The sequence below is a fragment of the Cyanistes caeruleus genome, chromosome 9, assembly GCF_971803275.1.
Source record: "Cyanistes caeruleus chromosome 9, bCyaCae1.hap1.1, whole genome shotgun sequence".
In the NCBI taxonomy this organism is placed as follows: Eukaryota; Metazoa; Chordata; class Aves; order Passeriformes; family Paridae; genus Cyanistes; species Cyanistes caeruleus.
In genome coordinates, this window is record NC_141709.1 from 4605063 (window position 1) to 4632862 (window position 27800).

At 45.8% G+C, this 27800-nt stretch overlaps 2 protein-coding genes across 2 annotated transcripts; one reads left to right on the forward strand and one right to left on the reverse strand.

Moving 5' to 3' along the window:
- The first annotated feature begins 93 nt into the window (after positions 1 to 93).
- Positions 94 to 3345, forward strand: KIAA0040 (KIAA0040 ortholog). Its single transcript, XM_023931696.2, has one exon. It carries the CDS (start codon positions 94 to 96, stop codon positions 427 to 429), a length of 336 nt encoding a protein of 111 aa, XP_023787464.1. The 3' UTR covers positions 430 to 3345.
- On the reverse strand, positions 2170 to 27766 carry LOC111932479 (tenascin-N). Its single transcript, XM_086841937.1, is given in 23 exon segments — positions 2170 to 2307; positions 2521 to 2594; positions 5891 to 5898; positions 6906 to 7039; positions 7604 to 7665; positions 7668 to 7766; positions 8431 to 8519; positions 8521 to 8594; positions 9477 to 9652; positions 10774 to 10891; positions 11413 to 11581; positions 14001 to 14036; positions 15192 to 15447; positions 18186 to 18246; positions 18249 to 18441; positions 20303 to 20396; positions 20883 to 21071; positions 21916 to 22003; positions 22006 to 22301; positions 26162 to 26371; positions 26374 to 26499; positions 27281 to 27445; positions 27448 to 27766. Coding segments are annotated over 23 exon segments (3099 nt in total). The 5' UTR covers positions 27692 to 27766.
- Between the last annotated feature and the right edge of the window lie 34 nt (positions 27767 to 27800).

The window sequence follows — 27800 nt, forward strand, 5'->3', positions numbered from 1 at the left end:
GTGGAGCTCACTGGCTGCTTGCAGGAGCTGAGCATTTCTCAAGGTGCCTTTCAAGCAGAGGGAGCAGCACAGGCAGCCTATTCAGGAGCTGACATGCAGCAGAAGATCAGCTCTTTCTTTAATTCCATCTTGGAGCTCATCCGTACCAAGCACGAGGAAGGCATCTTCAACACCGTCTGCCTGGCCGTCCTGTTGGGTCTACCCTTCGTTGTCCTCATCGCCTTCATTTTCATCTGCTGCCACTGCTGCTTCTGCAGAAAGAAGAGAGAAAGCACGAGGAAAGGTAGCCCCAGCAGCAATGGGCAGCTGCATGCCGAGAGGAACAAGAAGAAAAAGAAGAAGAAGAAGAAGCAGGATGAAGAGGACCTGTGGATCTCAGCTCAGCCCAAGCTGCTCTTGCTGGACAAGAGACCCTCCTTGCCCATCTAGCAGATGGGTCCTCTCCTCTGAGATGCTACCATTCCTTTCACCTGTGCACCAGGAGGGGCGAGGAGGTACCAAAGCTGCTGCCACTTTATGGTGACTTTCAACACAGGCTGAGCCCAGCATGTTGAAGGGCCAACAGAAAACAAGGTGGTTTGGCACAGGTTGTGCAAGCCTCTTCTCCCCCACCATGACAGCATGCCCTGGGGCAGAGACCCCTGCAAAGGACAGGTGAGCACACAAGGGTGACATGCCACCATGTTCTACGTACCTCCTGCCACGAGCACAGCGCGCACACACGGGGCTGGCACACAGCGAACAGGGTGCGAGGCTCTCCCTCTGCACTCACCTGCAAGCATACACGCTGTGGCACAGACAAGGTTCCCAGGACAACATTCACCCAAGGACCAAGCCACCTGTACACTCCCCCTGCACAACACAGACAGCTGTGAGTGAAGCAGGCACAGACACACCTCGTTTGCTTGTCCTGCCATGGAAATGGCACAGCTTCACTGCCTAGACTTCGTCCAAACCCAGCTTGCTTTGGAGGCACAAAGAAAGCCAAGTTACCCCACAGCTCAAAGATGTGCCATCTCCCAGGAACCAAACCAAAGTCACTTGTGAGCCCCTGAAGCTAGATGCCCTCAGCCCAACCTTAGAGACCTCAGACACCACCCAAAGACAGCACAGCAGAAGGACACCTTGCCACCTAGGCTAGAGGCAGGAAGGAGAGAGGAGGCTGCCAAACCAGCCCTTTTGTACCAGCACTTAAGAAAACATCTTCCTTGAAAGACTGTTTTATACAAACTTGCCATTAAAGAGCCCACTATGCTACTGCAAGAGCAGAAACACAACCTGAGGCTGTGTAAAAGCTTAGCTAAGGGCATTAGAGTTATTTATTGAATGACTACTAAAGAAGAGCAGGACCAAAGGCCCCTCTGGAGCAGGGCCAGGCACATGGAAGCAGTATTGAAGCAGCAGACAGGGTTTCCTGGCACACTCAGCTGTCACCTCTCCCTGCAGCACTTGTGCCACGTGTCATACACACAGAGACCCATGAGCACATGCTGCCCCAGCTGATGCCATGCTGAAGGTTTCTGTATGGCTGTCTGGCTGACCAGCTCTGGGATTTTGTGCTGCAGAAGCAAAGTAAATTCCATGTGCACAGTCACCCCTTACACAGGGATACATTATCCAGCCAGACTATGCACCTCTCTCCGTCCTTGGAAAGATGGTTCAGCTGGGCACAGCAGCTAACAGGACCACACACAGCTCTCATCCCTGCTATGTTTCCCACCTACCCCACCCTGGCTTGTGTTCCCATCCTATGTCCCTTGAGCTGGGACTCTCCTCTGCTCCCCACTCTCTGCCCCACCAGGCTCTGTCTCCCCCATCTCTTTTTCCATTGAGGGATGCATGTGTGTGATGAGAAGCCTCGTCACATCTGGGTTTTGCCCTGTCTGTACACTGGGTGTCTTCCTTCCATTTTCTTCCAGTTCTTAAGCTGCTGGAGCAGACCAGAGCTGCCAGCCAGAGCCAGACATCTGGGGAACAAGCAGTCAAACCCACGTGGGCAAGCCTGGACTGAGCTGCTGGGCACAGCTGCTTCCAGCCCAGGAAAGGGTGATGCCACCTTCCCCTCACTTGGAGGACAAAGCCACCAGCTGGAAGCAGCTGCTTGTGCCACCCAGTCCCAGCACAGCCTGTTTTGTCTGATGCAGGCAGGGCTGTGATGGTCACATCATGTCACAGGGTTTGGCTGCGTGCAGCTGTGCTGGGAACAGCTGTAAGGCCGGGCTCCTCCTCACACAGCCCTTTGAATTGACCCCATATGTGCCTTATATTCCAATTTGCTTTGTCAGCATCGAAATTAGTGACTCTGTTCTGCTCCAAAACAGGAAGCAGCATAAAATGGTATAAAAATTAGGATTTGCCACATGTCGTGCTAGGAAACGCAGAAATAGCTCTGATCTCTGTCCCAAGCTTCCAGCCTGGCCAAGATCCTGGAGAACTAGAACTGCACTTGTATTATTCCTTCTTCCTCCCCTCCTTTCCCCATCCAAGTGCTTTTCTCAGCCCTCCTGCCTCCACACTCACCGGGTGGCCAAAGGAGACCATGCAGGTGCTGTGATCCAGAGGCATCAGCAGCCCTGGAGGCAGGGTGGTGCTGCCTGGAGGAATCAAAAAAAATCAGAGTAAAGGTAAACACGATGGGAGGCCAGAGGCTCAGCCAAACAAGCAGGGGCACGGAGGCAGCAAGCACTGTCAGAGTACAGCCTGCCTGGTGTGGAGATGGCTTTGCAGGGCTTCCTGCAGGAAGCACAGCAAGTGACTCTTCAGGTGAGAGCAACCAACTGCTACAAGAACCAGAGAACTGCCAGGAAAATGTGAGCATTATATCAGATACATCTCCAGATCCAGGCTTTGGGGAGTTCAAAGCTAGGTCTGAATTTCAAGAGCTCCCTAAAATCATCATTCAAACCAGCCCTGGGTTGGGCAGGGAGGGACCAAGATACAACCCTGCCCTGATTCATCCGACCAGTGGATGGTCTGAGCCTCCACACTCCCTAAAGCACAGGGACTGTCTTCCTTGGTGTCCACTGTTTGAGCCGAACCATGCACTGAATTGTCTGCTTCTGAAGGAAAAAGCAAAAGAGTAGCAACAGCCTGAGGTGCACTAGAACCTGTTACCCACCAGCAAAACCCTGCAGCAATCACGTTACCAAGGGGGCAGACATGCACCATACAGAAACTCCACTGCAGTCCCTGCTCTCCAAACACCCCAGCCCTGCCTCCCAAAACTGCATTTCAGTATCAACCTTCAATCTTCCTGAACAAGTCTATGCAACAGGGAACAGCAACAAAATTTTTGTGCAATTTTTTTTTAAACTAAAAGTAAATGACCCTTAAACTGAAAACAAACACTGTATCTCAATGTCTTAGTCATGTGTTTATTTTCCTGGGGAAATCTTTCTTGTACCTGTGTCCTGGCCCTAGATAAGAGTAGAGGAAAGCTCAGTGGCAGAGGCTGTGCAGCTTAGAGACATTTTCTTAAAGAAACAGCTTAAGTTAATGGCCTTGCTTTGTTAATGAGCACAGCCAAGCTCCTCTACCCAAGGGCAAGAAGTAGTGGGAAAAGCAAAAGGTGTGTTTGTGCTGTGGGAGGTGGGCTGCAGGTTTGTTTTTTTTCTTACAGAGGATCAGCAGCATGGACTAGTTAAACCCAGCTGGTTTTTATCAGACAAATATTTCATGGTGTTTGCAGCTTGCTGGGTAGAGCCTTCTCAAATCCTACACCATGGAGCTCTGCCTTCATGCGGGAAAAAAAAAAAAAACCTGCTTCTCAGCCAGATGAGGCACCAAGCTGTCCCTTGTCCTCAAAGCTGAGGCTGTGGAAAAGACTGGTGAAAAAGGAGTACAGGACCATAGTGATGAACAGCTAGAAAAGGCAGAGGCCCACTTCCTGGAGAAGAAAGGAGATTCTTGCTTCTCTCCAGATGTTAAGACATGATTTAGGGCAAGGTGTTCTTGGGTAACCTGGGCTGCAAGGGGAAAGGATAGTTCCAGGGTCCTAGGTTAGAAATATGCAGTGGCTGAGATGAAGTTTAGCAGTCTAAAGATTGAAGGGAAGCAAAAAATACCCATTAAATCTCTCTATGACAGAAGAATTGGATCCTCACTGACCATTCCACCATTTATTTGGCCAACAAAGCATAGAACAGCGACCAAAAGTAACAGCACTGCTTTCCAAGCAAGTTCCCAGTGCAGTAAGACACTTCAGGCTTCTCTCCAAATCACAACAAAACAGAATCTCTGGGAAGAGGCATCCTCTCCCTTCTCTTCCTGGGTAAATACAGTAACATTTCTCTGGGGTCACAGAAACAGCAGATATATCACAATAGATGGGTCCTGGCTGGTAGGACCCAGCTACAGGACAATCCTCATCAGCACAGCAATGCCAATGCAGTGAGGATCCTTCAGGGATTTAATTCTGCCCCGGGTATGTCACAAATCAGTATATAAACTTTTAAGTGATCTCACAGGCAGAGGTTTTGAGAATGTATTGGCTCTCCAGCATCACTGTTACAGGGCCACATATTACAGCAAAACAAGGGTAGTAAAGGGATACGACATTTTTATGGGACTATCCCGACCATCCTGAGCCTCAAAACCAGAACAGCCAGTTCCTCAAGGCAAACAAACTGCATTATCTGAGCAGTTCCAGCCTCCCAGACTCTAGTTAACCCCAAAAAGGTCCTTTCACAGAGGCCAGCTGGATACCAGGAAGTGTCTCCTGCATGACGAGACAATGCCATCCTGTGGCTGTTCGGGAATACTGACTTTCTGCCATGGTTTTCCAGCAGCAAGCTGACACTTTGCCCCTCCTGCTGAGAGAGGTGCATTAGGAGTGACAGATAGATTCTCCTCAGAAACTGCAAATACGGTGCCTCATTTGCCTTTAGCTCAAAAACAGAGTTTATACCGCTTAAGAGAAGAATCCCTGCTCCCAGGTGGGGTTCAGCTTTAGAATGGGATTATGTTTTGCTGCTGCGCAGGAAAAAGTCAAAGGTAACAATCACGCCTGCTGTTTTTTAGAGCATATACTTAATGTTTAGAGTGCCTGTGTGTGAGACTAGTCCTCCTCTCTCTCTCAGTCACCTTCCTGATGACTTCATTGAGCCCTTTAGCTGAATAACAGTAAAATCTGTCCTTGCCTACAGACAAGTGGGCAACAGGGAGAAAACACTTCACAATAAAGAGCCCTTATCACTCTCCCATGTACTTCTCTCATGCTCTTAGCACAGAGCCTGCAAAACACTTCAGGTGCAATTTTCCTTTCTACTCCTCTCACCATTAGTCTCCTCCTTCTCCCAAACCAGGGCTTGGATATCCTAAAACAGTTCAGACCAGTCTTTGCCCACCTGTCCACACAAGAGGCACAACTTTGACAGTACAGTGAAGAATTTAGTCCTCACCTCTGAGAGACAACTCTCTAGCTGGCTCTCCTCAGCCAGGTCCTAACAAGCACAGATCAGTTAAACACTTCACAGAGTTAAGTCACAAAGACAGCACAATCCCCATCCCTGTTTTGGAGCACACCCCAAAGACCTAAGCTGCACAGTCCCACTCCAGGCCTGGGTATGCTTCCACACTTGGTGCAAAATACTTAAACAGGAAGAAAAAAAATTCTACCACCCAAAGCAAAGAAGACAGAAATACTTAATGACCTCTTTTATTTGGGATTTTATTGCTTTCTCCAAAGTCTGGGAAGGATTCTTTAAAATATATTACTCAGCTTAGCACTGCAATAGAAAAGGCCATTAAGACATGGGACAACCATGTCCCAGTGTGCTCAGACAAGGAAGCCTTTGAGCAAGCATCGTTTGTTTAGATCATACTTCTTCCCTGGCTGGAGCTGGCTGTCCAGAATTTTAATATCTTCTCAGGGAAAAAAAATAAACCTCACCTTTATGGCTGTGAATAAAAAAAAAAAAAAAAGCAGTCAAATGTGAAACCATGCACTGAGGCACAGAGGATCAGTTTAACTCCAAGAAATGCTCATTTTAGGGGTGGAAGACAAGTGTTATCATTTCAGCATCACTACCTGCCACACTGCTGATGAAAAAGCAGAAGGCAGCAGATGGAACAGTTGCATGGGGAATTTGGTTAATTGTCTGTAAGCAAGCAGTACAGAGAGGCAGGTCTGGGATGGTGAGCAGAGCCTGGAGGAGGGTAGACCTTTACATTCACCCTGTTCAGGGCCTCACCCTGGAGTGTGAACACCAATCTACTACACATCTCCTTAGGTTTTTCTCTGGGCTGGGAAACATGACACAAGCAAAATAGTAAGATTTTAGCCTGCAGAGATGTGACACTGGAACCCAGTCTACAGAACACACATGGGTTAATAAGCCTTGCCAGCAGACTGGAAGTATCTCCCAAAACCCACTTCTGCAGGAAGAATAGGGAATGTGCCCAAATAACAAGGAGGACTTCAGACCAAAACAGGGAGAGGTGATAGTCTCAGAAAAATTCACTCTGATGTAAATTAGGGGGCTATTATATGTTAGTAGGTTCAAATTTGTTTTTGTAAGTCTGAAGTGGATGGCACCAGAGAAGGACAGAATTAAGAAGAATCTGCAGCCCAGGTTTCAGAAAGAACAACATGTGTTGAGGCTTGCTTTACACAAAGTTCATAGAATTTGATGTATTGGATCAAGCAGGTCCTTGTCATGCTTAGCCAACCAGAGTATCTACAAGCATGATGCCCCCACAAGCCCCCTCCTAGTCTCTGGAACATCACCCACCAGGAGCTCCAAACACTGGTAGCAGGTTGACCTGCAGATCCAGATGTCCTTGGGTCCCACACAGGTCAGCTATTGATTCCTTTGTATTGGAGAAAGCTGTCTGAATCAAACTTTGTTAAGAAATACTGAATCAATTTGGTATTGTTCTGCACAGAGTTCTATTTAAGCCCTGACCTTTTCCTCTTCTCTGATAAAGACTTCTTCCTCCTCCCCAGGACTGGCTTATCACTGGAAGAATGAGAATGAATCTTCATCTCCATAAAACAGATGGAGAATTCATGTCCTTTCCATGACTCCCAGTTCACACCCTGGGAGAAGACCAAGGAATTTCTCTTACTAAAGTGCTCAGACCAGGTGCTAGGAGTCTACCACTGCCCACTTCAAATACCATTTAACCCTCCAATAAGCAGACACTATAATTATAATCAGTCTTTCAAACACGTTTAATAGAGATCAAACATCTATCTAGCTTGGAACACAAAGGACTGAACCATCTTCAATCCCAAATTAAGCCTGTACAGCGAGATGTACCCCAAGGTGTGCACTAAAAACCAAGGGAAAGGCTACATCAGACAGTGAGCAAGCATCAGTGCTTGCTCAGAGCAAGACAGTGAGTGTTCCTTTAGGTGATGCCCTCAGAGATCAAGACAGCTCCACCTCATGTATGTCTGCCCACAAGCAGCAGGGAGCCATGAGCTCAGGTCCTCTGGATCCAGGGAGGAGGGAGCAAGAGCTGTAAGTTTTGTTATGGATCATTTTGCTTTCTAATGAGATGAGTTGGAGGGCAATCCCTCCTGCAAGGAAAGACACTCCCTCCACATGTTTTCTTCAGGCTGTGAAGAAATAATCAGCACACCAGCTCTGCTGCTCACCTCCCTGTGATTTCTCTCCCTGTGCTTCCCACTGAGGGTGGCTGGGTGGCAGTTCTTTACCCCCATGCGCTCTGGTGCATCAGGGCACAGTTGCTGAGAGCCACATCATTGTCCCTGTCCCACATTGCGAACTTCCAGCCATTGTGGTAGGTCCTTGCAACCTCTAAAAGAAGGGATCAAAGACACAGATAGTAAGTTACTACAGCTGCTAAGCCTGAGGGCTTATCCACCCTTCAGGTGGGTCACAGCAGGCCTGTCAGGGGAGAAGCCACAGCACAGGATAGGTCTGGACACAAATCTCTAAAGCACTGCTATTAGAGGGCATGTCCAAGGGGTGGATCCTCCCAGCTGAAGATCTAAACCTTATGGCAAGAGGGTATTAAAGGATAATTGGAAGACTATGGACACAACAGCAATAGTAAGGATTTACCAGTGGCAGAAGCCAGCACTGCTGTTGAGCAAACTCCCATCTGAATAAAAGACACTTTTATTCCCTCTCAGTTGGGAAGCCCCAGAAGTTGCTGCCCCATCAGCACAGGTTACCTCATGGAAACTTCTAGTTGCCTTTTCAGGCATTTCCCTGAGTGTCAGAGCCCTCTCTTTCCTACAAACAAGCAATTCTTTCTCCTGTCTTCAGCATGAGACAGGCCCATGGGCACACTCCCCTCAGTCTCCCTAGGAAGACTTTCCTCCTCAAAGTGAACCACATCTGATTCATCCTGACCTATGGAGCTCCCATGCTACCGACAAAACAAATACACAGGTCCCAGCATTTGCTTCCCTGGGCAGAGACAGCACCAGTACAAGGCATTCCTTGCCAACATTGCCTCTGTAATTCCCTAGTGACAGCCTTGAGGCAACCTGGAAGAAATTATAGACAGCAGAGACAGATTCCCTGTCTGTCCACAAATCCACAGAGCTCGTAGCAGATGGAGCTGCAGCTCCTGAGGTTGTGCAGCTTGTCAAAACCTAGAAATAAAAGACAATTACTCTTTAAAGTGGGAAGCCAGTTCACCTTTGCTGTTTTAGTCTCTCACTCCATGACCATTTTGGTTAAATCACTATTTCCTGCCTCCTCCTTCCCTTCTTGAGGCTTCATGACAATTTTCCAAGTTTGTTCTGTCTTATCTCAGTTCCTGGCAAGAGACAGAAAAAACAAATAACCAGCACAAAACTGGCTGTACTGCAACATCATTTTTCCCAGAATATTTAAAGGCTCTTTCTCCAAAAACTTTGCCTTATTTAATGCTGGATTCCCTGATTCACACACTGCATTTTCTGGCTGCACGTAACACTGTGGCAAAATACTTAGTTGTACAAATTTTACAGTTTACTTCCCACAGATCTAAGCATGATCTGAACACTTAGACAAAACAAGCTTAGACAAGATCCACAAGGCATTTGGGTTTCTAAACTTCACCAAGATCAGAGGGGCTTGGCAGTAACACACAACAATTTATTTCAGTGGAGAAGATCATGTATCACTGAAAGGTGAAAAAGGTAGTATTTTCCTCTGATTGTTTAGGGAGATTGCTATCAGAGAACCTGAGACCTTACTCCTCCACATTCGCACACACTCCCCACCTCAAAGCATCTGTGCTTCTGCCTTCAGATTCCTTTGAGTCATTCAACACTTCCTGTGTGGCCAGAGTCGAGGTACATGCTCACAGCACCAGCAATGAAAACACTGACAGACATTACATAACCCTAGACTGTTGGGTACCTCAGCATCCACCAGCCTCCCTAAAACATGGTACTCCATTCAGGAAGGAGCTGAAACACAGGAGTTCAGCAGAGAGAAAGGAGCCTCAACTAATATTTGTGTCATGTCCATGTGATTACATTTATCAAAAAGCAGGAAGAGGAGCAGAGCCTCACTCAGTATCCACCTGCCTCCATCAGTGCTCATGTCACAGTACATGTGCAGCAGCCTGCTGCCATCCCCATTCAGGTAAATGGTGTACATGCCACTGGAGGCATTTCTATTCTGCTGCATCTGGCTGCAATCCATGGGATACAGGTAGAGGAAGCTCACTGTGTGAACAGAGCAGGAAAAACTGTCCCTCAGCAAAGCAGGAGGAGGCACTACCCCTTGGGAAGCTCCTATGGACAAGGGTACTAGAACAGAAGTACAGAAAGCAGCAGCTCCTGCTGTGCACTCACACAGGGCCCAGCTGCATCAGCAGGTAGCAGCTGTTGGCCTTCCCACTGCCTGGGAGCTGGCACACGGATAGGGTCCCCAAAGGCTGAAGAGACAGAACCATAGAATCCTAGAATGCTTTGGGTTGTAAGGGACCTTAAAGCTTGTCTTGTTCTAACCACCTGCTACAGCAGGGATGCCACTCACTAGATCAGGTTGTTCAGGGCCTCATGCAGCCTGGCCATGAACACTTTGAGGGATGGGACAGCCACATTCTCTGTGGGCAACCTGTGCCAATGCTCACCACCCTCTAAGTAAGGCATTTCTTCTTGATACCTAATCTAAACCTGCCCTCTGCCAGTTTAAAATCAGTGTCCTGCCACTGCCTATCCATACAAAAAGACCCAGCCTTGGCTTTCAATAAGAGTGGGAAGAGGAGCCCTTGTTTGTAAAAGTGGGAGTGGCAGGAAAAGGTACTTTAATTTCTCTGAATTTCACAGTTAATCCACAATTGGCAACCCCTGTGGGCATTCACACAGTACAAGAGGCTCTCATAGCACGCTGGCATGAAATGTTTGATTTGCTGTCACTCTGGTGTGTGTTTTCTGACCTCTGAACAACCTGGACAGCTACCCAAGGCCCTGAGATTATTTACACTGTCGTTCCCTGCCATTACTAGGATGTGCAGAAAGATCTCCTGCATTATCATCCTCTCTCCTGCTCACTGGCCTCTCATCAGCAGGTTTTGTCCGGCATGTGGCTAGCAAGGCTTGCCAGCACTGGTGGCCAGCATGGGCGATCTCCACTCACAGTCACACCGTGTTCCCAAGCCTCCAGATGGTGTGGCTGAGAACAAACACCCAGCCAGGAATAACATCACTGATTTGCCAGTTGGTTTCATTATGATCACTGCTTCCCTGTTCATCCATAGGACACAAACTCTGTCTTTGATCTCTGCTGTGATGCACAACAGCTGCAGAGCACGTGGGAAAACTGCAATATCCAAGGCCAGTTGCTACCTGTTGAGAATCTGCGCTCTTTCTGCTCAGGCAATCTCCCTTGTAGGCCATCAAAAAGACAGTGTACCTCATTCCTTGTTCCAGCCCTTCTAGCACAAGCAATCATTTGCTGAGACCCAGATGTACTTCCTGCCAAGTGACAAGAGATCAAAGCACAACCCAACTCAGAACAGTATTTAGCTTTTCTGGACCACACTGCACCAAGCCCCATATGTATTTAAAAGGTTTTCTTGTAGGATTCAGATAGGCAAATTCACCCTCCACCCTTGAAACATGAAGTCCATCTCCTTGGAAGGAAGACTGGGACCAAGGTCTCAAGAAACACTCCTAAGACACTGAGGACACCCTGCCCCTGGTGGGTGCTGTCCTTCCAGGTAATAACTTTTTCTAAGTGAAGAGACAACCATGTTTTGGCACCTGAAGATCTGTTGGGAAGTTAGGACACTTCCAGTGTCACTAAGTCCCTCCACACCTTCTACACATGACAGCAGCACATTGCCTTCCTTGAGCTCTCCCTCCCTGGGTCACATATGGCATAGATTCCCACTCAAAATTTCTGTGGTCCACATACACACAAGTCCCTACTGGCAGAGCCCATAATCACAGAGGTAATTTCAGTGGGGTCTACAGGCCTGAGAAATTCACTGTACTTTGCTTGTAACATCTTCGCCCTGGTAGGTCAGAGAACAGCCATCAATCTGTGCTGTGGGAGGAGTCCAGGTAACTACACCAGTAGAATGAGTCACACCTGATACATGGAGGTTCTTGGGAGGATCAATCTCTATGCAAAAAGAAAAGTCAACTTCCATTTGTTGTGGACTGAGTGAAAGCATTAGACAAACCCTGCTTCAGGTTCAGATTTTTGTCAGCAGCTTAAATTCAGGTGACCTGCACCTAAACTGCCCTGGCTTACAAGTTCTTGAAAACAGCAAATCAGATCTAGTATACATGAGTTATTTATTGAATAGACAGAAGATTAACAGACAAAATACCTTAAACAGAGTTACTTTCTACACAGGTTAAAACAAAGTACTACTAGTAGATTTATATAAAACAGTGCACAACATAAAGGTACCCGTATTATAGCTAGAAAAAAATAATATAGATTAAGAATCAACATAGCTTACCAACAACTGATGGTAGGGTCACACATTCCTTTCACTCAGCTTCCAAAAGAGTAACTCAGGGCCAGCCTTGAGGAGATGTCCCCACACGTTTCCAAGGAATTGCAAAAGACTTCTCCTTTGTGAAAGTTTTGTGTAGCTTTTATAGTTTGTAAAGTGAAGTCTGTCAGTCAGAAATTCAAGGCTTGTCTCCCTTCAATCTGCTCTCAAGGCAAGATGTTTATGGTCAGCGGGGAATTCTACCTCCTTGGTACCAGAAATAACTCACTACAGGACAGAGGTCTGGCTTGGGTTATCTCACCAATTAGCAGATTCCTGTAAGGGGGGGAAGATGAGCTGAGCTCTGCACCAGCTGATAGAACAGATAAGTTCTTCCATGGCAAAGGGGGAGTCCTGCTACACCACTGCATAAATGAGACACAAACTGCAGTGCAGGTCTTGGGCTGAACTGCAGTTGCCTGAAAGTCAACCAGTGGCCTTCATAGCTAGCAAGGAGCAGAAGCCCAGACCAAACACTACAAACCTTCTACAGATCTGGTTTGGCATGTTCTGTGAGCCTGGCAATTGGCTCAGCTGTGCAGTGTCCCACAGCCCCTCACATGTCTGCCTGAGGAGTCTCCATCAGGCTAATCTCTGAGGAGCACTCACAGACAGGTTTAGGCTCTATGCCCCAGTCCTGGAGCACATCTCTAATGTGGCCTGCTGAGAGCCTCTACCCTTTGTTCCCCTACTGCAGATGAAGAATGACTTCAAAGTTGTTGTTGTTATTGTTTAGTTTTCCTTAGTAAACACAGGAATATAAAGAAACCCAGAGCTTTACAGTTCAGTTTGTGCTGGATATGGGATACCAGCTCCTTCACTGGCATCAAAGACTTGGCCAGACTGCCCAAGGTCAGCACAAGGAGAAGAAGAGAATTATTTTAATGGAATGCCAGTTAACAGCAGTTGTCAAAAAACATCTTATGAGGTGCCAACAAGGGGGCTGCAGTGCTTCCCTCAAGATAAATCCAATTTTTAAATCTGTGTTGAAAGTAGAAACACTGGAAGCAGCTTCTCCCTAATCTTCATCCTGTGCTTGCTATAGTCTATATATTTTAGGAACATCTTAAGGAAACAATTTGATGAGTATGGTTTTAATGCCTTTCCAAGTTGTACAGAGGAGGTCCTTGGTGGGAAGTGCTGGTCTCCAGGAAAGAGTGCTCCAGCCCTGAAGCACACCTGAGTTTATATCAAACTATAAATTAATAACTTATCTCAATTTTCTGCTCTTCCACAGATCTCCCTGGAAGACTATGGGCACATTGTTGTCTGTCCTTTCTGTATATACCAGGCTACAAAACTTCCCAGGCCTTGAAGAATAAGGATAAGCATAACAAAAATTATAATGCATCAGTGAAATAATGCAGTTGTGAAAAGGCCACAGAAAAACACAAGGCCATGCTTTGTCTGTCTTAGATAAAGAAGAGTTGAGCAGGCTGGCTCCTCCCAGGAAATGCTGCACTCCTCATGCACAGTGCTACTGCTTAAAGCAGATAAAAAGGCAGAGAGGAAGAAATCAAAACACCAAATATAAGAGCATGGACAGTAGCACTGCAGTTCACAGCCCATATTGTTTAAAATGCTGTCCATTCATTACAACCAGAGCAACTTACACCAGGCTCATGACTTGAACAGTAGTCCTTTATCTAATGAACTTGTGCTTCATTTGGGAGAGCACTAAACGATTGCTTTAAGTGAAACAACTCAGAAACCTCCTCAGACAAGTTCACTACATATGTATCTCCAGCTGGACAGGAGAGGGAGCTAAGAGGTACCAAATCCATCCTAAGGAGCAAAGGATGGGAAGGGCAGCCTCAGAGGCTGCAGTCTCACAGCACTGCCCTCAAAGGCCAGCTGGCAGCTCCCATGGGTGCAGGGGGCCACCACAGGGCAGCTCCCTACCACAACCAGTTTTAATGCCAGGGAGTAATCAGCCAGCACCTTGAATGAGAAAATGTATTCTTTTCTTCCTCAGAAGTTGTATTATTTTAGCAGAGGTATCATTTATTTTTGTGCAGATATTTTAAAAAAAAATCACTACTAATGTTAAATGCATTCCCTCTCTGCAGTTTCACTTCATGCAAAATTTCCAGGTGCCTTCAATTTCATGCCTGTTCAAGAAAAAAAATATTTTCATTTGCTGAAACTCTCCATGAATTTCTGGTTTCAGATAGGTTCAAGCCTTTTAGCCTCAAGATTTGTCCCCATCAGCTGCCCTTGATCTTGGTAAACAGTAGGGAACTCTTTGGCATCTTGCCCAATATCCAAGCTTCAACTGTTCTATCTCACACCAGATGAATGCATAAACTAGAAAAAGTACATTAGCAAGGTCAGTGGATTTAGTGTAACCCCAGATGTTCTCAGTACATCACAGTCCTTACGGCTGACTGAACAGAATAAATTTAAACTTGCTTAGCAGTCTCCTAGGACTGGCCTAAGGTCACAAGTCAAAGGGCAAACCATTATTTTTAGCTGTCTCCAATTCTGAAGTGGTTTCATTTTGGTTGTTAAACCTGCTATTGTTAGGCTTGATAGCAGCACATGAAGCACTGCATGCTTTTGATTAAGAACTAGTGAAAGAAGGACCATCAGCTGCCATCACTCTTGCATTACGACATCTGCCTCTTCTATAATCATCTACAGCAGCAGTCTCTGTTATGGGTAGCCTGTATGCATGTATTTAAATACTAAATTTAATTATTTAAGTGGGGCTACCACTGTGCAGCAATGCAAAAAGTACTCTGTTATAAAACATTAAATAATAATAAAACAGGATCCATCTGCTGGGAGGAAAGGGTTGAAAGTGGAATAATCGTGAGGAGGATGGTACATTCAATGACCTTGCAGCTGGGAATGCCCAGGCCTGAAGAGTAACAGTGTGGGAAACGCCATATATTATGTCTACTCTTGTTTATCCTCTGTCTGTTTTGAGAAGCAGAATTTCTGTGCAGAGATAACATAGGTGTTTGGAGAGAGACTTGGAGGCACTCACACCAACTTAAGCTTCCTATCTTGGAAGAGAGGGGGTCAAAGCTCAGGTAAATGACACATGCATGGACCCTTGAAAAATGGGACTGAGCCTAATGGTGCTGGCATACCTGCCTGTGTGTCTCTGCCCAGGTGTTGCTTTGGGATCCTCCAATTAGTGAAGTATTGAAATAAATTTACCCTTTGCATTTCAGACATGGTTTGGTGGTTGTTCCCGATGCCTGCCTGGGTTGATACACAACTTCCATCCCATTTCCTTTCCCTTCTGCCCACATTACCTGTCAGTGCTTGCCTTCTTACTCTGCTTGCTCCCCAGCTCTGCCCAGAGATGGATAGTGAATTTCATGCCTGGCTTCAGTCCTGGAAGGGTGGTAATGCTCCTGTCCTTCCCCACTTCTGTTTCTTTAGTGTGCCCACCAGCAGAAGTGTAGCTCACCACATACTTGTCCACGGGAGCTTGGACTCTGTCCCAGGAGATGGTGGCTGAGTCCTCTGTCACTTGGCGAGTTACCAGACTCGTTGTGCTGTCCATTACTATGAAATAAAGTGCAGAGTAAAAAGACACATACCCTTCCCTTAAATTTTTTTCTTTTCCTATTCTCAGGAAACAAAGGATGACAAGGACTAACTCATCTGTGGCTTTACTGGATCTCAATGGCTAATCACCACACTTGGCACTGACGATGAAGAGGCACAGCAAGGCAAGGTAAGGCACTGAGGCACAGCCAGGTGAGCCAGGCTGTTGATTTCTGCAGAGACAGTTAAAGCAAAGAACACAGGCTGTCATGTTCAGACTGTGTTGTCACCTGTGACACTGCTTCCCCTCAAATTTCTTCATTTTTCAAGTCCTATTTCTGATCATACGTTGATTGGATCCACAAATCTGAAAGGTGACAAGGTCTGAGGTGGTTTAAAAGGTCTGTCTTTAATTCTAATAGATGCTTTCCTGGGAAACAGCACAGCCAGTCCTGACCTGGACAGAAAAGCCCTTACAGAGCATGATACTGTTGCTTTCCTGTTTTGTTATGGTCACAAGCCTCCAAAGAACACACACATGTCATCTGTCCAGAAAGTGAGAACAACCAAAGCTCTTTTGTTAAGAGGCCAGGGTGACCCAGGTACACATTTATTCATTTCCCTCCAGCAAGTTCCTGACCTAGAGATGAGTTTTGTGCCTGCCACCACTTTCAGTGGATTCTAATGTTCAGATTTATAGTGTTGTTATAAACAGGAAACACATTAGAAAGATCACTACACATCCTTAACCAGGACTGCAACATGAGAACAATTGAGGAACCATGATTATTCATTCTATTGCAAAGAAACGTGGCCCATATGCTGTTAACCTCTCTGCACTTCAGTTTCTTCATCTCAAGGAGCTGAATATTTCCCTATTGCATGATGAAGGATAAACAAACCAACCAATTAAAATAAGGTTACACAAACCCATAAGAGACACTGCTGCAAGGACTTTGTTTACCCTAATCCTTCTTAGTATTTATAACATGACCTGTTTATACTACCTCCAGGTAATTAGAATCTCTCTGTGATGATGCTTGTTGTTACTGACAGTTGGGCTGTCAATTTCTCTAAGAAAAACTTATTAGAAGTATAGGGCTGTGGTAATCACAATGGTCTAAAGACACAGACAACACAAGTTTTACAGCCAGAGGTAGTGTGTTTCATTAGACTAACACATTTGGAAAAACAGATGAAATTTGGGAAAAGATTCTATGTGTAAAGACCTAAAAGCGGTTTTGTGTATCCAAAAGCTTCCTTCTTTTTTTCTCTCCAGCCCAAACTGGTAAATCTAACAGAAGTTTTATCTTTAGCTGTAAACTGTATTTTGACCATGCAGTGTGTATAGCCACTACTTAAGCAAGTCACCCCTGGATATTTGTGGAGATAAATCATTTTGTACTGCTGGATACATTGCAAGGAAGATAAAATAGGTGTGCTAACTGCTTCTATTTTGTTCTGCCACTCTTGGCACATTGGTGACCATATCTGCATGTCACTGCTGAGGTGGCTGAGCTTTGGCAGGGTCAGTCATCCCTCTGCCCTGCACTGGCTGAGACAGGCTGCTGGTTTCTGTGGAACAGCTGAGTGAAAAACAGGAGTGTCCAAACAGGGACACTTTCTCCTTCCCCTCATGGACCCTGCTGATTTCTTCCACCCTTTACCCCTTCTCATCCTTTACTTCTTGCCAAGGATGGGCCTGAACTAGCAAGTAGGGGGGTGCCCAGTTTTGAGGTATTTCAGCTGGGGTTTAGGTCTCCTCCTCACAGCTATGAGATCAGGGCTCTTTCTTTGGGAGCAACAAAAGCACAGCCACTGCCCAGGCAGACACTGAGCCCAGGCAGAATATGGTGCTACTGGCGTTTGCTTTCTGAAGATCACAACATCATCTTGCCTGAGTTGTTCTGGGAATCAGAACAAAAAACCCCCAAATCACCTACTCAGGATCTATGAAATGCAGCTCTCTGTCACTTTCTAATTCTTCCTACTGTTACACTCTTTTCCCTGTCCAATTCTCAGACGGAAACACAACACAAGATTTCAGAAGTCTTAGTTTCATATCACAACACAACAGCCTGCAGTAATGTGGCCCTTTGAGGACAGCCATACCACCCATGACCTTTACAGGGAACAACTTTTTTTTGGTTTTTTGGTTAAGATTTTTTAATTCACTGAATTACTAAATACATCTCAGCAGCCTGAGAAGTGAAGGTCTTGCAGATGCCTCTCAAATTAATGGAACAGCATTTCTTATTCTGCTGGAGGCTCTAAATTCCAGGGCACAAATGCACAACAGCCACAGTGTAATCTACCACATACCAGCTTAGCTGCACTGTGATTTACCACACATCAGCTACAGAAAAGTTGTGATTTCCCCACCTGCATGTACTAATCTCAGCTCTTTTGTGAGATGAAAATACATTACTTTTCGTTTTAATGAAAGATGCTGAGGCTTGTTTGTGCCACCCTAGAGCAGCACATGCTGGGAATTGGGAATTTGAATAATCACAGCTCAGCTCGTTAGCAGTATGAGACGCTCATCTGTGGCAAGAAAAACCAAGCAAATTATTTTCTTGTGTGGTATGAAAATCAAGTTTGTTCTTTAGGTCTGATTGCACTGCAGCTGGGTACGGGCTGTGCTGCTCTGCATATGCAGTGCTTTTCACTACTGAACTCCCTGCATGGCCCAGGAGCTGCCCAGTGAGAACATGGGCTGGCTCGAGACAATGAACCAACCTGCTGCTACAACTCACATGTCACAGCTCTGGTGCTTGCCTTCTTGCTCCTCTGGGGCCCCTTCTCTGAGCAGATATGTCAGCAACATATTCCATGTCTGGCTTCAGATCCAGTAAGGTGATCATGTCATTTGCACTGCCCACCTGTATTTCCTTGGTGTCTCAATCAGCTGAGGTGTATCTCCCCATGTACCTGTCTAAGGGAGCCTCCACTTTATTCCATGAGGCAGTGGCGGTATCTTCTGTCCTTTGGTCGGCTGTCAGGTCGGTTGGGCTGAGACAGCATTTCAAAGTGAAGGATTAGCTATGTCCAGTTGAATTAAACCCCTAAAAAACCTGTCATGGCATGTTAGGAAGAAATTCTTCCCTGGGCATGTGGTGAAGCACTGGAACAGGTTGCCCAGAGAAGCTGTGGCTGCCCCACCCTGGAAGTGTGCAAGGCCAGGTTGGATGGGGCTTAGGACAACCTGGAATAGTGGAAGGTGTCCCTGCCCATGGCAGGGGATTGGGCTAGATGATCTTTAAGGTCCCTTCAAACTCAAACCATTCCATGTACACATTTCCTTTATTTTTGCCTTACCAGCAAAATACTCACTTAGGTTTCCCCCAACAGCCTCTGCAGAAAGGCATCCATGAGAAACCAGGAGAAAGAAAGAATGTTCTACCATTTACATGAAACTCTCAATTTCTTTCTGCAGGCAGAGCTTGCAGGCTACCTGTCTTGCCTTCCACATATACCAACTTGAGGCTTACCTAGATGCCTTAAAGATCTAGAAATAAAACAACACAATTTCAGGCAATGTTAATATAGGAGGTAATATAAAAGCTGGTCTTTAATTGGAGGCCTCTAGGGGCAAGTATGGAAAAATGCCCACCTCACATAGGGCAAATACAGTTTTATAAGTTTAGCAAATTAGCATAATTGACAAGAATCACCAATTAGAAACAGAGGTGATGAGGTAATTCCCCCCCGCCTTGGTTCAAACTCTTCTGGGGCCCCTCTTCTTACAGTTTTTTACAGGAAAGTGTCTTGTGAGGGTAGCTCGTCCTTGGTTCCAAGAGGAAACAAGATTGGGATTGGGTCCTTTGGAATGTGTTCTGTCTGTCTATCAGAGTAGGAAAAATGCTGGTGTGAGCCAGGAACTATAGAACTGTACAGCAATAGTCTACAGAGCTACAAATAAATGAAGAATATATAAAAGCAAAAATCATTTTGGCATCAACCTTCTGGCTTGCCCCCTCCCAGCTCCAAGTACAGTGCCTACCCTTTCTCTGCTTCCACTGTTAGCCATCTGCTGCTCCTCCCTTTCTGCCTTCCCTGCAGACCTGTCTGTCAGACTCCCCCAAGGTTTTGCTATTTTAGCTGATGAATCAGAGCTTGGTGGTAGATCTTGAAGTAGCTGGTATTTGCTTATTTGCATCTCCTAAATTCCAGGGGTTACATAAGAATATGAGCATTTGGGTTATTATTTTCCTTTTAAGAAGCTTTGCAGCCCCCATGTCTGTCAAGAACAGCCTGAAAACACAAATCAAGGGCATTCCAAATAACCAGAGTCTACACAGGGCAGAAGAATAGCCCCAAAATGACAATGTGGAGGTTGTAGGTTTTGATGTTTAAAATAAATTTCATTTTAATAGAACAATTTACACAACAACCTCAGAAATGTCAGGCCTGATACGGAATTTTTCTGACTTTGGAAGCAGCATGCCTACCCTTTTGTAAGAGATGAATTTCAGAAATTCCAGAATCTTGTAAGTAGAATGAGAGTTTAAAGTTCTTCAAGGTGTCTTTTGCAATAGAATAGCTCAAAAATCTTCTGCCACTTTTCTTTAAGACAGTCAGTTAGCCAACAGAGTTGTTATTCCATACAGAGACCAACTCACTACATTTATCCTGTGTCTGGATGGAGCTGTTAGTCAAGTTAAGGGTGAAGTTACTGTAAAAAATTAAAGCAAAAGACTGAGCTAGGCTTAGGGTTTAGTGTTTAATATACAAGCTCAGACAAGGCATAAGCAGACCTGGCTGCAGATCATGTATGAAGAAGCAGTCAATTATGAACCTTTTGTGCTGGAATTTTGAAAGATTTGTCCCAAAACCCTACAGTAACATCACTGTAGTAAAAGCAACTTTCCACATACCAGTCCTGCCAGTCACTGAGGATGGTTTCCCCTCTGTGCTATCTTTCACAGGTGTGACAGTGACCTCATGTTCTGTTACAGGTTTCAGGCCTACAAAGAACAAAAGGGAGCATTACCAACAATTAGGGAAGATGGCATTTTTTCTTAAAGAAAGCTGTTTTGTTTAGTTTATCCAGCTCCAGATTTTTTACAGAGGGGAACTTAAAGTTTAGATTTCTATCCAACTTTCTTTTTGTCTTTTCAATGCTTTGATAGCACCTTTGATCTAGGCTTGCCCTTAGGGCAGGCATATTGACTGCTGCTCAATGCTCTGTGGTGGGGATTTCCATAATATCAACTCTGAAACAGAAGAATGCACTTCTTTCCTAACAAGGACAGAATTAAATGAATGAATATGCCTGGAAACTCGCTATTTACAGACCATAGCTTTCTCCCTGTGGAGACACCCCTCGTTATGTGATAGGGGAGCCCAAACAGATCTCACCAGACATTCACACAAAAGAAGAATTGTCTCAGTCTGAGTTAATCATTCCTGCCACTTCCTGCTCCTGCCCAGTTTGGAACACCCACAAATACCAGTGAGGATATATCTGCTCTTAGGGTCATTGCTTTTGGGCACCATGACCTGCTTCTCATCCATCTCCACTGGGGATCTGAACTTCAGCTTGTAGCAATGCACATCTGTTGATGGGTTCTCCCACTCCACTTCCAGGGAGTACTCCATCTCCTCTGGCACCCAGATGGCATTGACTGCAGACTGGACCGGGAAAGACAGCAGAGAGATGTAGAGAAGCAGCATCAGCACAAAAAGGTAAATAGAAGACAGAAAAGTCAGTAAACAATGCTCCTTCCCTGCCCAGTTTCCTGTTCTGAGACACAAGACATTTTCCTCAGCCAAATTGAGGAGTCAAGCAAGGAAAGCACAATTGTTACTTCAACAGGTTTAGTTTTATCCATGGTAACAGTCCAGCTCTGGTGTTTGCTGGCTCTCAGTTCCCACCTGTTGTGCTGGAAGCAGGAAAAGCATCAAAATCACCAAGCTTTTCCCTGTCTTTGCCAAGTACAAGCAGATAGCATAGTACCAGCTGCTAACCAAAGGATGTTTCAGTTCTCAAGAGACTGCTTCAAATACACAGTCTTTACAGACACATCTTCTTAACCTCAGCAGGATCATGCTCATTCAGTCCTGGGAAGAGACTATGAGGAGAACTCACTACTGCAGACATGTTTGGACAGTAAGTATCTAGGCATGACATCCTGTCTACTTTAAAGTTCTTTCTGCATCCAGTTGAACAGTGCACTATTCTTAGTAACATGCTACCTTTATCCTGCATGCTTCCATTCCTGCTTCTTGCAGCAGGCAACACTACAAATTCCCTGGAATTCACAGGTATCAAGTAGGATTTGGACAAGAGAAATGGAAAGAGAGGAAATCTGCAATATATTCAGCCCTCATGATCCAAATCTGGGAACTGATTCCCCAGAAAACAAGGGCATAACTCTAATCTGGGAAGAGAAAGTGCTCTCCAGCACGCAGTTCCCCTCACTTGTTGAAATCTAAGGGTTTACAACATCTGACTCTTCAAATAATACTACCTGTTCCTGCCTGTACTTGCTTCTAGATGCTTGGGCTCACTGGCAATCCCCTTCACATCTGATGGAAGTGTGACACTGTGAGATTCCACCCTGGCACCAGTACAATCTCATAGCTGAGCTGCACTTTGGGCACATGGATTTGTTTCACCATCATTTCATACCAAGACAGGTAATAGGTAAGGAGATAATTATCCATATCAGTCACAGGATCCCAGCTGACAGACAGGCAGTTCTCTGTGGAGCTCAGCAACTGCATATTCTGGGAAGCAAGGACTAAAAGAGAAACAAGGACAAACACTGCAATGAGCATCACCATTTGCCACATGGCCAAGCATGAAATTTTTTGAAACTTACTTTGAGTAAGAAAATGTAGAACTGGTGCTCCCATCCTATAGTCATCTTGGATTTAACCATTTCTTTCTGCTCAATGGCATATCATTTGATACAATACATAGATAGATACAAATGAATAATGCAGCCTGTAACAAATACAAGTTCCTGGATGACTCTTTCCAGCTTCTAAACCCACACTGGCATGAAGAAAACTGTCTCATAAAGCTCTCCCTACCAATGCATCTAGGAATAGAAAGACAAGCCTAAGCCCTCTTTTCCTATAACTGTCAGAGTTAATTCAAAATGTCAACTGGTCTCCAAAACTAGGGAGTGCAGCCACTCCACAGAAGAGGCAGAAAGATGAGCTTTTCTCACTGAGTACTGATGGAAACTTTTATATTTGGTGCCTGGAGGAGACCTAGGCAAATCTGCTGCACTTAAGACATTTCAGGACACCAACAATACTTTAACTGTTTTGCCAAGAGACAACTACTCAATGTCTTGAAGCATAGCTTGAAAGCAGTCTTTACAGAATATCTGTTTACCATCAAGTTTACTGGATTTTAATTACAAGTGAGCTCATGCTAAGCTGATCAGTCAGTCTACCAGCTTTCATTAGCAAGTTTTGTGGTTTGACACTGGCCAAACACCAGGCACCCAAGAAAGTTGCTCACTCGCCCTCCCCTGCTACAGCTGAGCAGAGAAAAGAAAAAATTTAAACAAAAGGTTCATGAGTTGATAGAAGGACCAGGAGAAAGCACTCCAAAGGCAAAGCAGGCTAAACTTGGAGATATAAAGTGAGTGTATTACTAACAAAATCAGAGAAGAATAATGAGAAGTAAAATAAGCCCTTAAAAACACCTTTTCTTCCCCCACCCCTCCTTCCTTCCCACTGACAGCACAGGGAGACAGAGTATGGGGGTTTTGGTTCATCATGTTCATCATGCAAGGTTTTCTCCTGCTGCTCAGGGAGAGGAGCTGTTCTGTGAGGAGCACCTGCTGTGCTGTGAGATCCCTTCCCATGGGAGACAGCTCTCCATGAACTTCTCCAGCATGGCTCCACTCTCACAAGCAGCAGTCCTCCCAAAACTGCTGCAGTGTGAGTCCCTCCCACAGGCACACAGTCCTCCCAAAACTGCTGTGGTGGGGTCACTCTTCCACAGGTGCAGTGCTCCATGGACAGGCTGCTCCAGCTTGGAAGCAGGGCCTCTTCTCTCCACTGGATCACAGCCTCCTCCAGGCATTCACCTGCTCTGGTATGGACACCTCCCCCCTGGGCTGCAGGTGGATCTCTGCATCCCCCATGGATCCCCACAGGCTGTGAGGGGATCTCTGCATCCTCCATGGATCCCCACAGGCTGTGAGGGGATCTCTGCATCCCCCACTGATCCCCACAGGCTGTGAGGGGATCTCTGCATCCCCCATGGATCCCCACAGGCTATGAGGGGATCTCTGCATCCCCCATGGATCCCCACAGGCTGTGAGGGGATCTCTGCATCCCCCACTGATCCCCACAGGCTGTGAGGGGAAATCTGCATCCCCCATGGATCCCCACAGGCTGTGAGGGGATCTCTGCATCCCCCATGGATCCCCACAGGCTGTGAGGGGATCTCTGCATCCCCCATGGATCCCCACAGGCTGTGAGGGGATCTCTGCATCCCCCACTGATCCCCACAGGCTGTGAGGGGATCTCTGCATCCCCCACTGATCCCCACAGGCTGTGAGGGGATCTCTGCATCCCTGTGGATCCCCACAGGCTGCAGGGGCACAGCTGCTTCACCATGGTCTCACCACAGCCTGCAGAGGAATCTCAGCTCTGGCACCTGGAACACCTCCTCCCCCTCCTTCTCCACTGACCTTGGTGTCTCCGTGTTGTTTCCCTCACACATTCTTTCCTCCTCCTCTTCTCTAGCTGGAAAATTACAACTGTCCCCACCTTTGTTTTGATTTTCTTCTTAGATCTGTTATCACAGAGGCGTTACCAACCTCTCTAATTGCCCAGCCTTGGCAAGCAGCATGTCCATCTTCAGAGCCATCAGGGACTGGCTCTGCCAGACATGGTGGAAGCTTCCAGCAGCTTCACACAGAAGCCACCTCTGTGGCTCCCCCACTACCAAAAACCAGGGAAAGCAAAACCAACACAGCAAGGCTGTAACTGATAACAAAGCATATAGATAGTGCCTGTAAAAAGGCGTGTGTCAGCAACATGAGGCCAGATAACATCAGATTCTTCTCACTTGAAAGGCAGCATTCATTCCCATGTGTAGTTCACTGCTTTCACCAAACCCACCCTCACTATGTGCATACCATTGCTTTCATTGAAAACTTTGTACAAAATATGAGACTGTTCACCCTGTCTCTTCTTGTGATATAGAAGCTGGATTTAAATAATCCAGTTTTTCTGTAAAATAATAAAGTATCTAAATACATGGGGTAGACTTTATTCCTTGTCCAAGCAGAGTTCAGAAGATGATTGTGGCTGCCTCTCTGCTGTTCAACATGTCCTTGTACTCTAGTTCTCCTTCAGAAGGAATTGCAAAGCATTAATAATACTCTTGCATGCTTCATAGTAACTTCTAAATGTTCAGATATTCCAGTTACCATGGCAACATAAAATGTCACTTCATGATCTGAGACACATAAAAAAGAACACATTAATAACAATAAATAAAGCCAGTGCTCAGTGTATATCTCTCAGGATGCAGAAATCTAACCCAGATTGGAACAGAAAAGATAATTTGACATCTACAGGAGAGGAGCACTCGGCTACAGCTGCTGAGATAGGAACCACTTTCCTTTGGACTTTTTAAGCAGGACTGGAGGTGTAGCGCTCAGAAACAGTAACAAGATGGACTGTGCTACATGCATTAATTCTGTAGCCCTTGCTCACTCAGAGAACAAGGGCCACTTTCAGGGCCTGTAAAACAACTGAAGGTTTTGTGAAAGGAAGAGGATCCAAAGCTGAACACAGACAGCCCTTTGGGAGAAAACAAGTGGGCAACAGCTCTCTGACAAAATTGTTTCTGCTCGCCACCTCTATAAAGGTGCTGCCTCCTGAGTAGCAATTCTCAGCCTACAGACGAGAGAGAAGAATGCTGGATAGCCACACCTGAATAATGTGGAAATGCCAGGAGTGAAGTTTTGAACCAATAATCTTTATTTAAAAGGTGAGTCTCTGAGCAGACAGATCAGGCCTGATACATGAGGGATGATACAGGGCAGATCAGATCTGTGAAGAAGGTCACTGAAAAGCTGCACAGAGCAATACCTGCCTCAGTGTGTGTGCTGGTTACTTCTTCACAAGGAGCTGTGGAAGATTAGATCAAGAGTGCCATGCTGAGAAGGTGCTTCCAGAGCAAAAGGCTTAGTACTTGAGTACCAGCCTCTGGCTGTAGGGAGGCAGAATGAAGCAACTGCAGGACACTCCTCAAGGTGTTCTCAAGCAAATCCTACTACTTTGTAATGAAGCAGGATAAGGAACAATTTCCCAATGACCTCACTTCAAAGGGAGGCTTTTAAAAGGATTTACACACCCTTTGTCTCACAGGTTTCATCCAATCAACTACCTCATCAGCAAGCAGTGCACACTGCAGCAAACAATTTTACCTTCTAATGTCTCATTTGTATGTCAAGAAATGAACTCTGTCTCCTTCTTTAATTACAGGCTCACTTTGCTCTCTCCCTCAGCTAGCACACAGGCTGCTGCTAGCACCATCTTTAAATGTATTCTCACCTCTCCCCAATTCCACAGTGTTTCCCACGCAATTCTTGAAGACAAGGACCAATCAGCTAGCAGAAACTGCAAACTCACCATGGTGATCCCAGGGTTGGCTTACCTACAGGATTAACTAAAAGTGTATGGGAAGGAGAGAGGGAAAGTCAGATTGCAAGAATGAAGAGAGAAGTAACTCTCAGGTGCCTTACCTAAGAACAGCTGAGGCCAAAGAAGCCATTGTAATAGTAGCACACTCCTGTGTAACAGAACCCATTGCCACTGCAATCCCTAGGATATTGATTCTCACTCCAGTCCTGTCCAATGAACTCCTTGTGGCACTGGCAGACCTCTTTGGCTGTGCCACAGATCCCACTGCTGCTACAGTTCTCCAGGCACACCTGAAGGCTGCAATCCTCACCAGGAAAGGCTCATCACAGCCACACTTCCCAGCATTGCCATGGCAACTGCAGTGAGGCACACCCGGCCAGAACAACACCACAATGCACAACTGCAAGTGTGATACATGGATGAGACAAAATAAAACACAAGAAAAAAATTAGGCAGCATTAGACAGGTAGAGAAAAGGTATGTTCAAGGCCATTAAAGGAAAAGCAAAAATACCACTGAAAAAGACCTGATGGCATCACCTTGTCCATCTGCCCCAGGTCCAAGAAGGGACCAGCTCCAGCCTTGATTTTTCCAACATGTTTGTCCATGGTCAGCAGGAATGTGGGTTCCATGACCACCCCAGAGAGTCCACTGGAAAGTTTTCCACAGCCTCTAACCTAAACCTTAATATTGTAATTTAAACTATTTCTCACCACGGATATTATTAAGATGGAGGGTGCATTATTCTCATCTGCCATACACCTGTATTTTTCACGTAAGCAAAGACTTAGGACTTCCCACCTCCTCTCCCTGAACAACAACAGTTTGTTAAATCTTTTCTTAGAGGCCATGCAGTATAAATCTGTGATCCCAGGCAGAACCAGTGGCCCCCACAAAACATTATCATCATAAACTTTGCTCTTCTTTTAGTCACTTATCAACAAGAAGGTAAAAAGACATTCTCAGCAATGGCAAAATTCTGGAGGCAAAGTTGAGAAAGAAAAAGATGGCAACTAGAAGTGCCTACTTCATCTTTCACCCTCCTGTCCTCAAGAAAATCCTCTATTGAACCCTCCCACCTACATGAATCACAAAATCCAGGGCACCACACCATGAGAAGGAGAAACCCCAACAACCCTGACAAATTAGTGCAGACCACAGATCTCTGCAGTAAATAGGCTGTACCTGGGAAGTAAGAACAGATACCACTCTTGTTACTTACCTTGGCTTTCCCAACAGCACTTCTGAGGACTGAAAACTTCCTTCAGCTCTGCCACTTCCTTCTCAAGCTTCTCCACCCTTTCAGAGATCCTTAACGTGGGTCAAGTTTCACAGCTCCCTGTGGGTGGGTGCGCATCAACGTTGTGCCTAAAGATTATATTCTGCTTTCCCTTTCCTCAGCCTCTCCAGGATCTAGCTGCACCCTACTATTCTCTTTATTATGCTGTAATGGATGTGCTTTAGATTTAATTTGGGAGGATGTGGACAGGTCAGTCTTACAGGATTGGCTCAAGGATATTCTTTGAGCACTGCTGGTGCAGTTATGAGATGCAGGATGGTGAACAGCAGATGTCTGGAGAGCACAGCACAGCAATACACCCACTGGGAAGGCAAGCTAGTCCTGGAAATTCATCTGGCATGTTCTCAGAGGAAGAGCTGACCCTTCAAACAGCACAGCTGCTTTCAAGAGCAAAAACAAAAAAACAAACCAAACAAAAAAAATACCCACAAAAACAAACAAA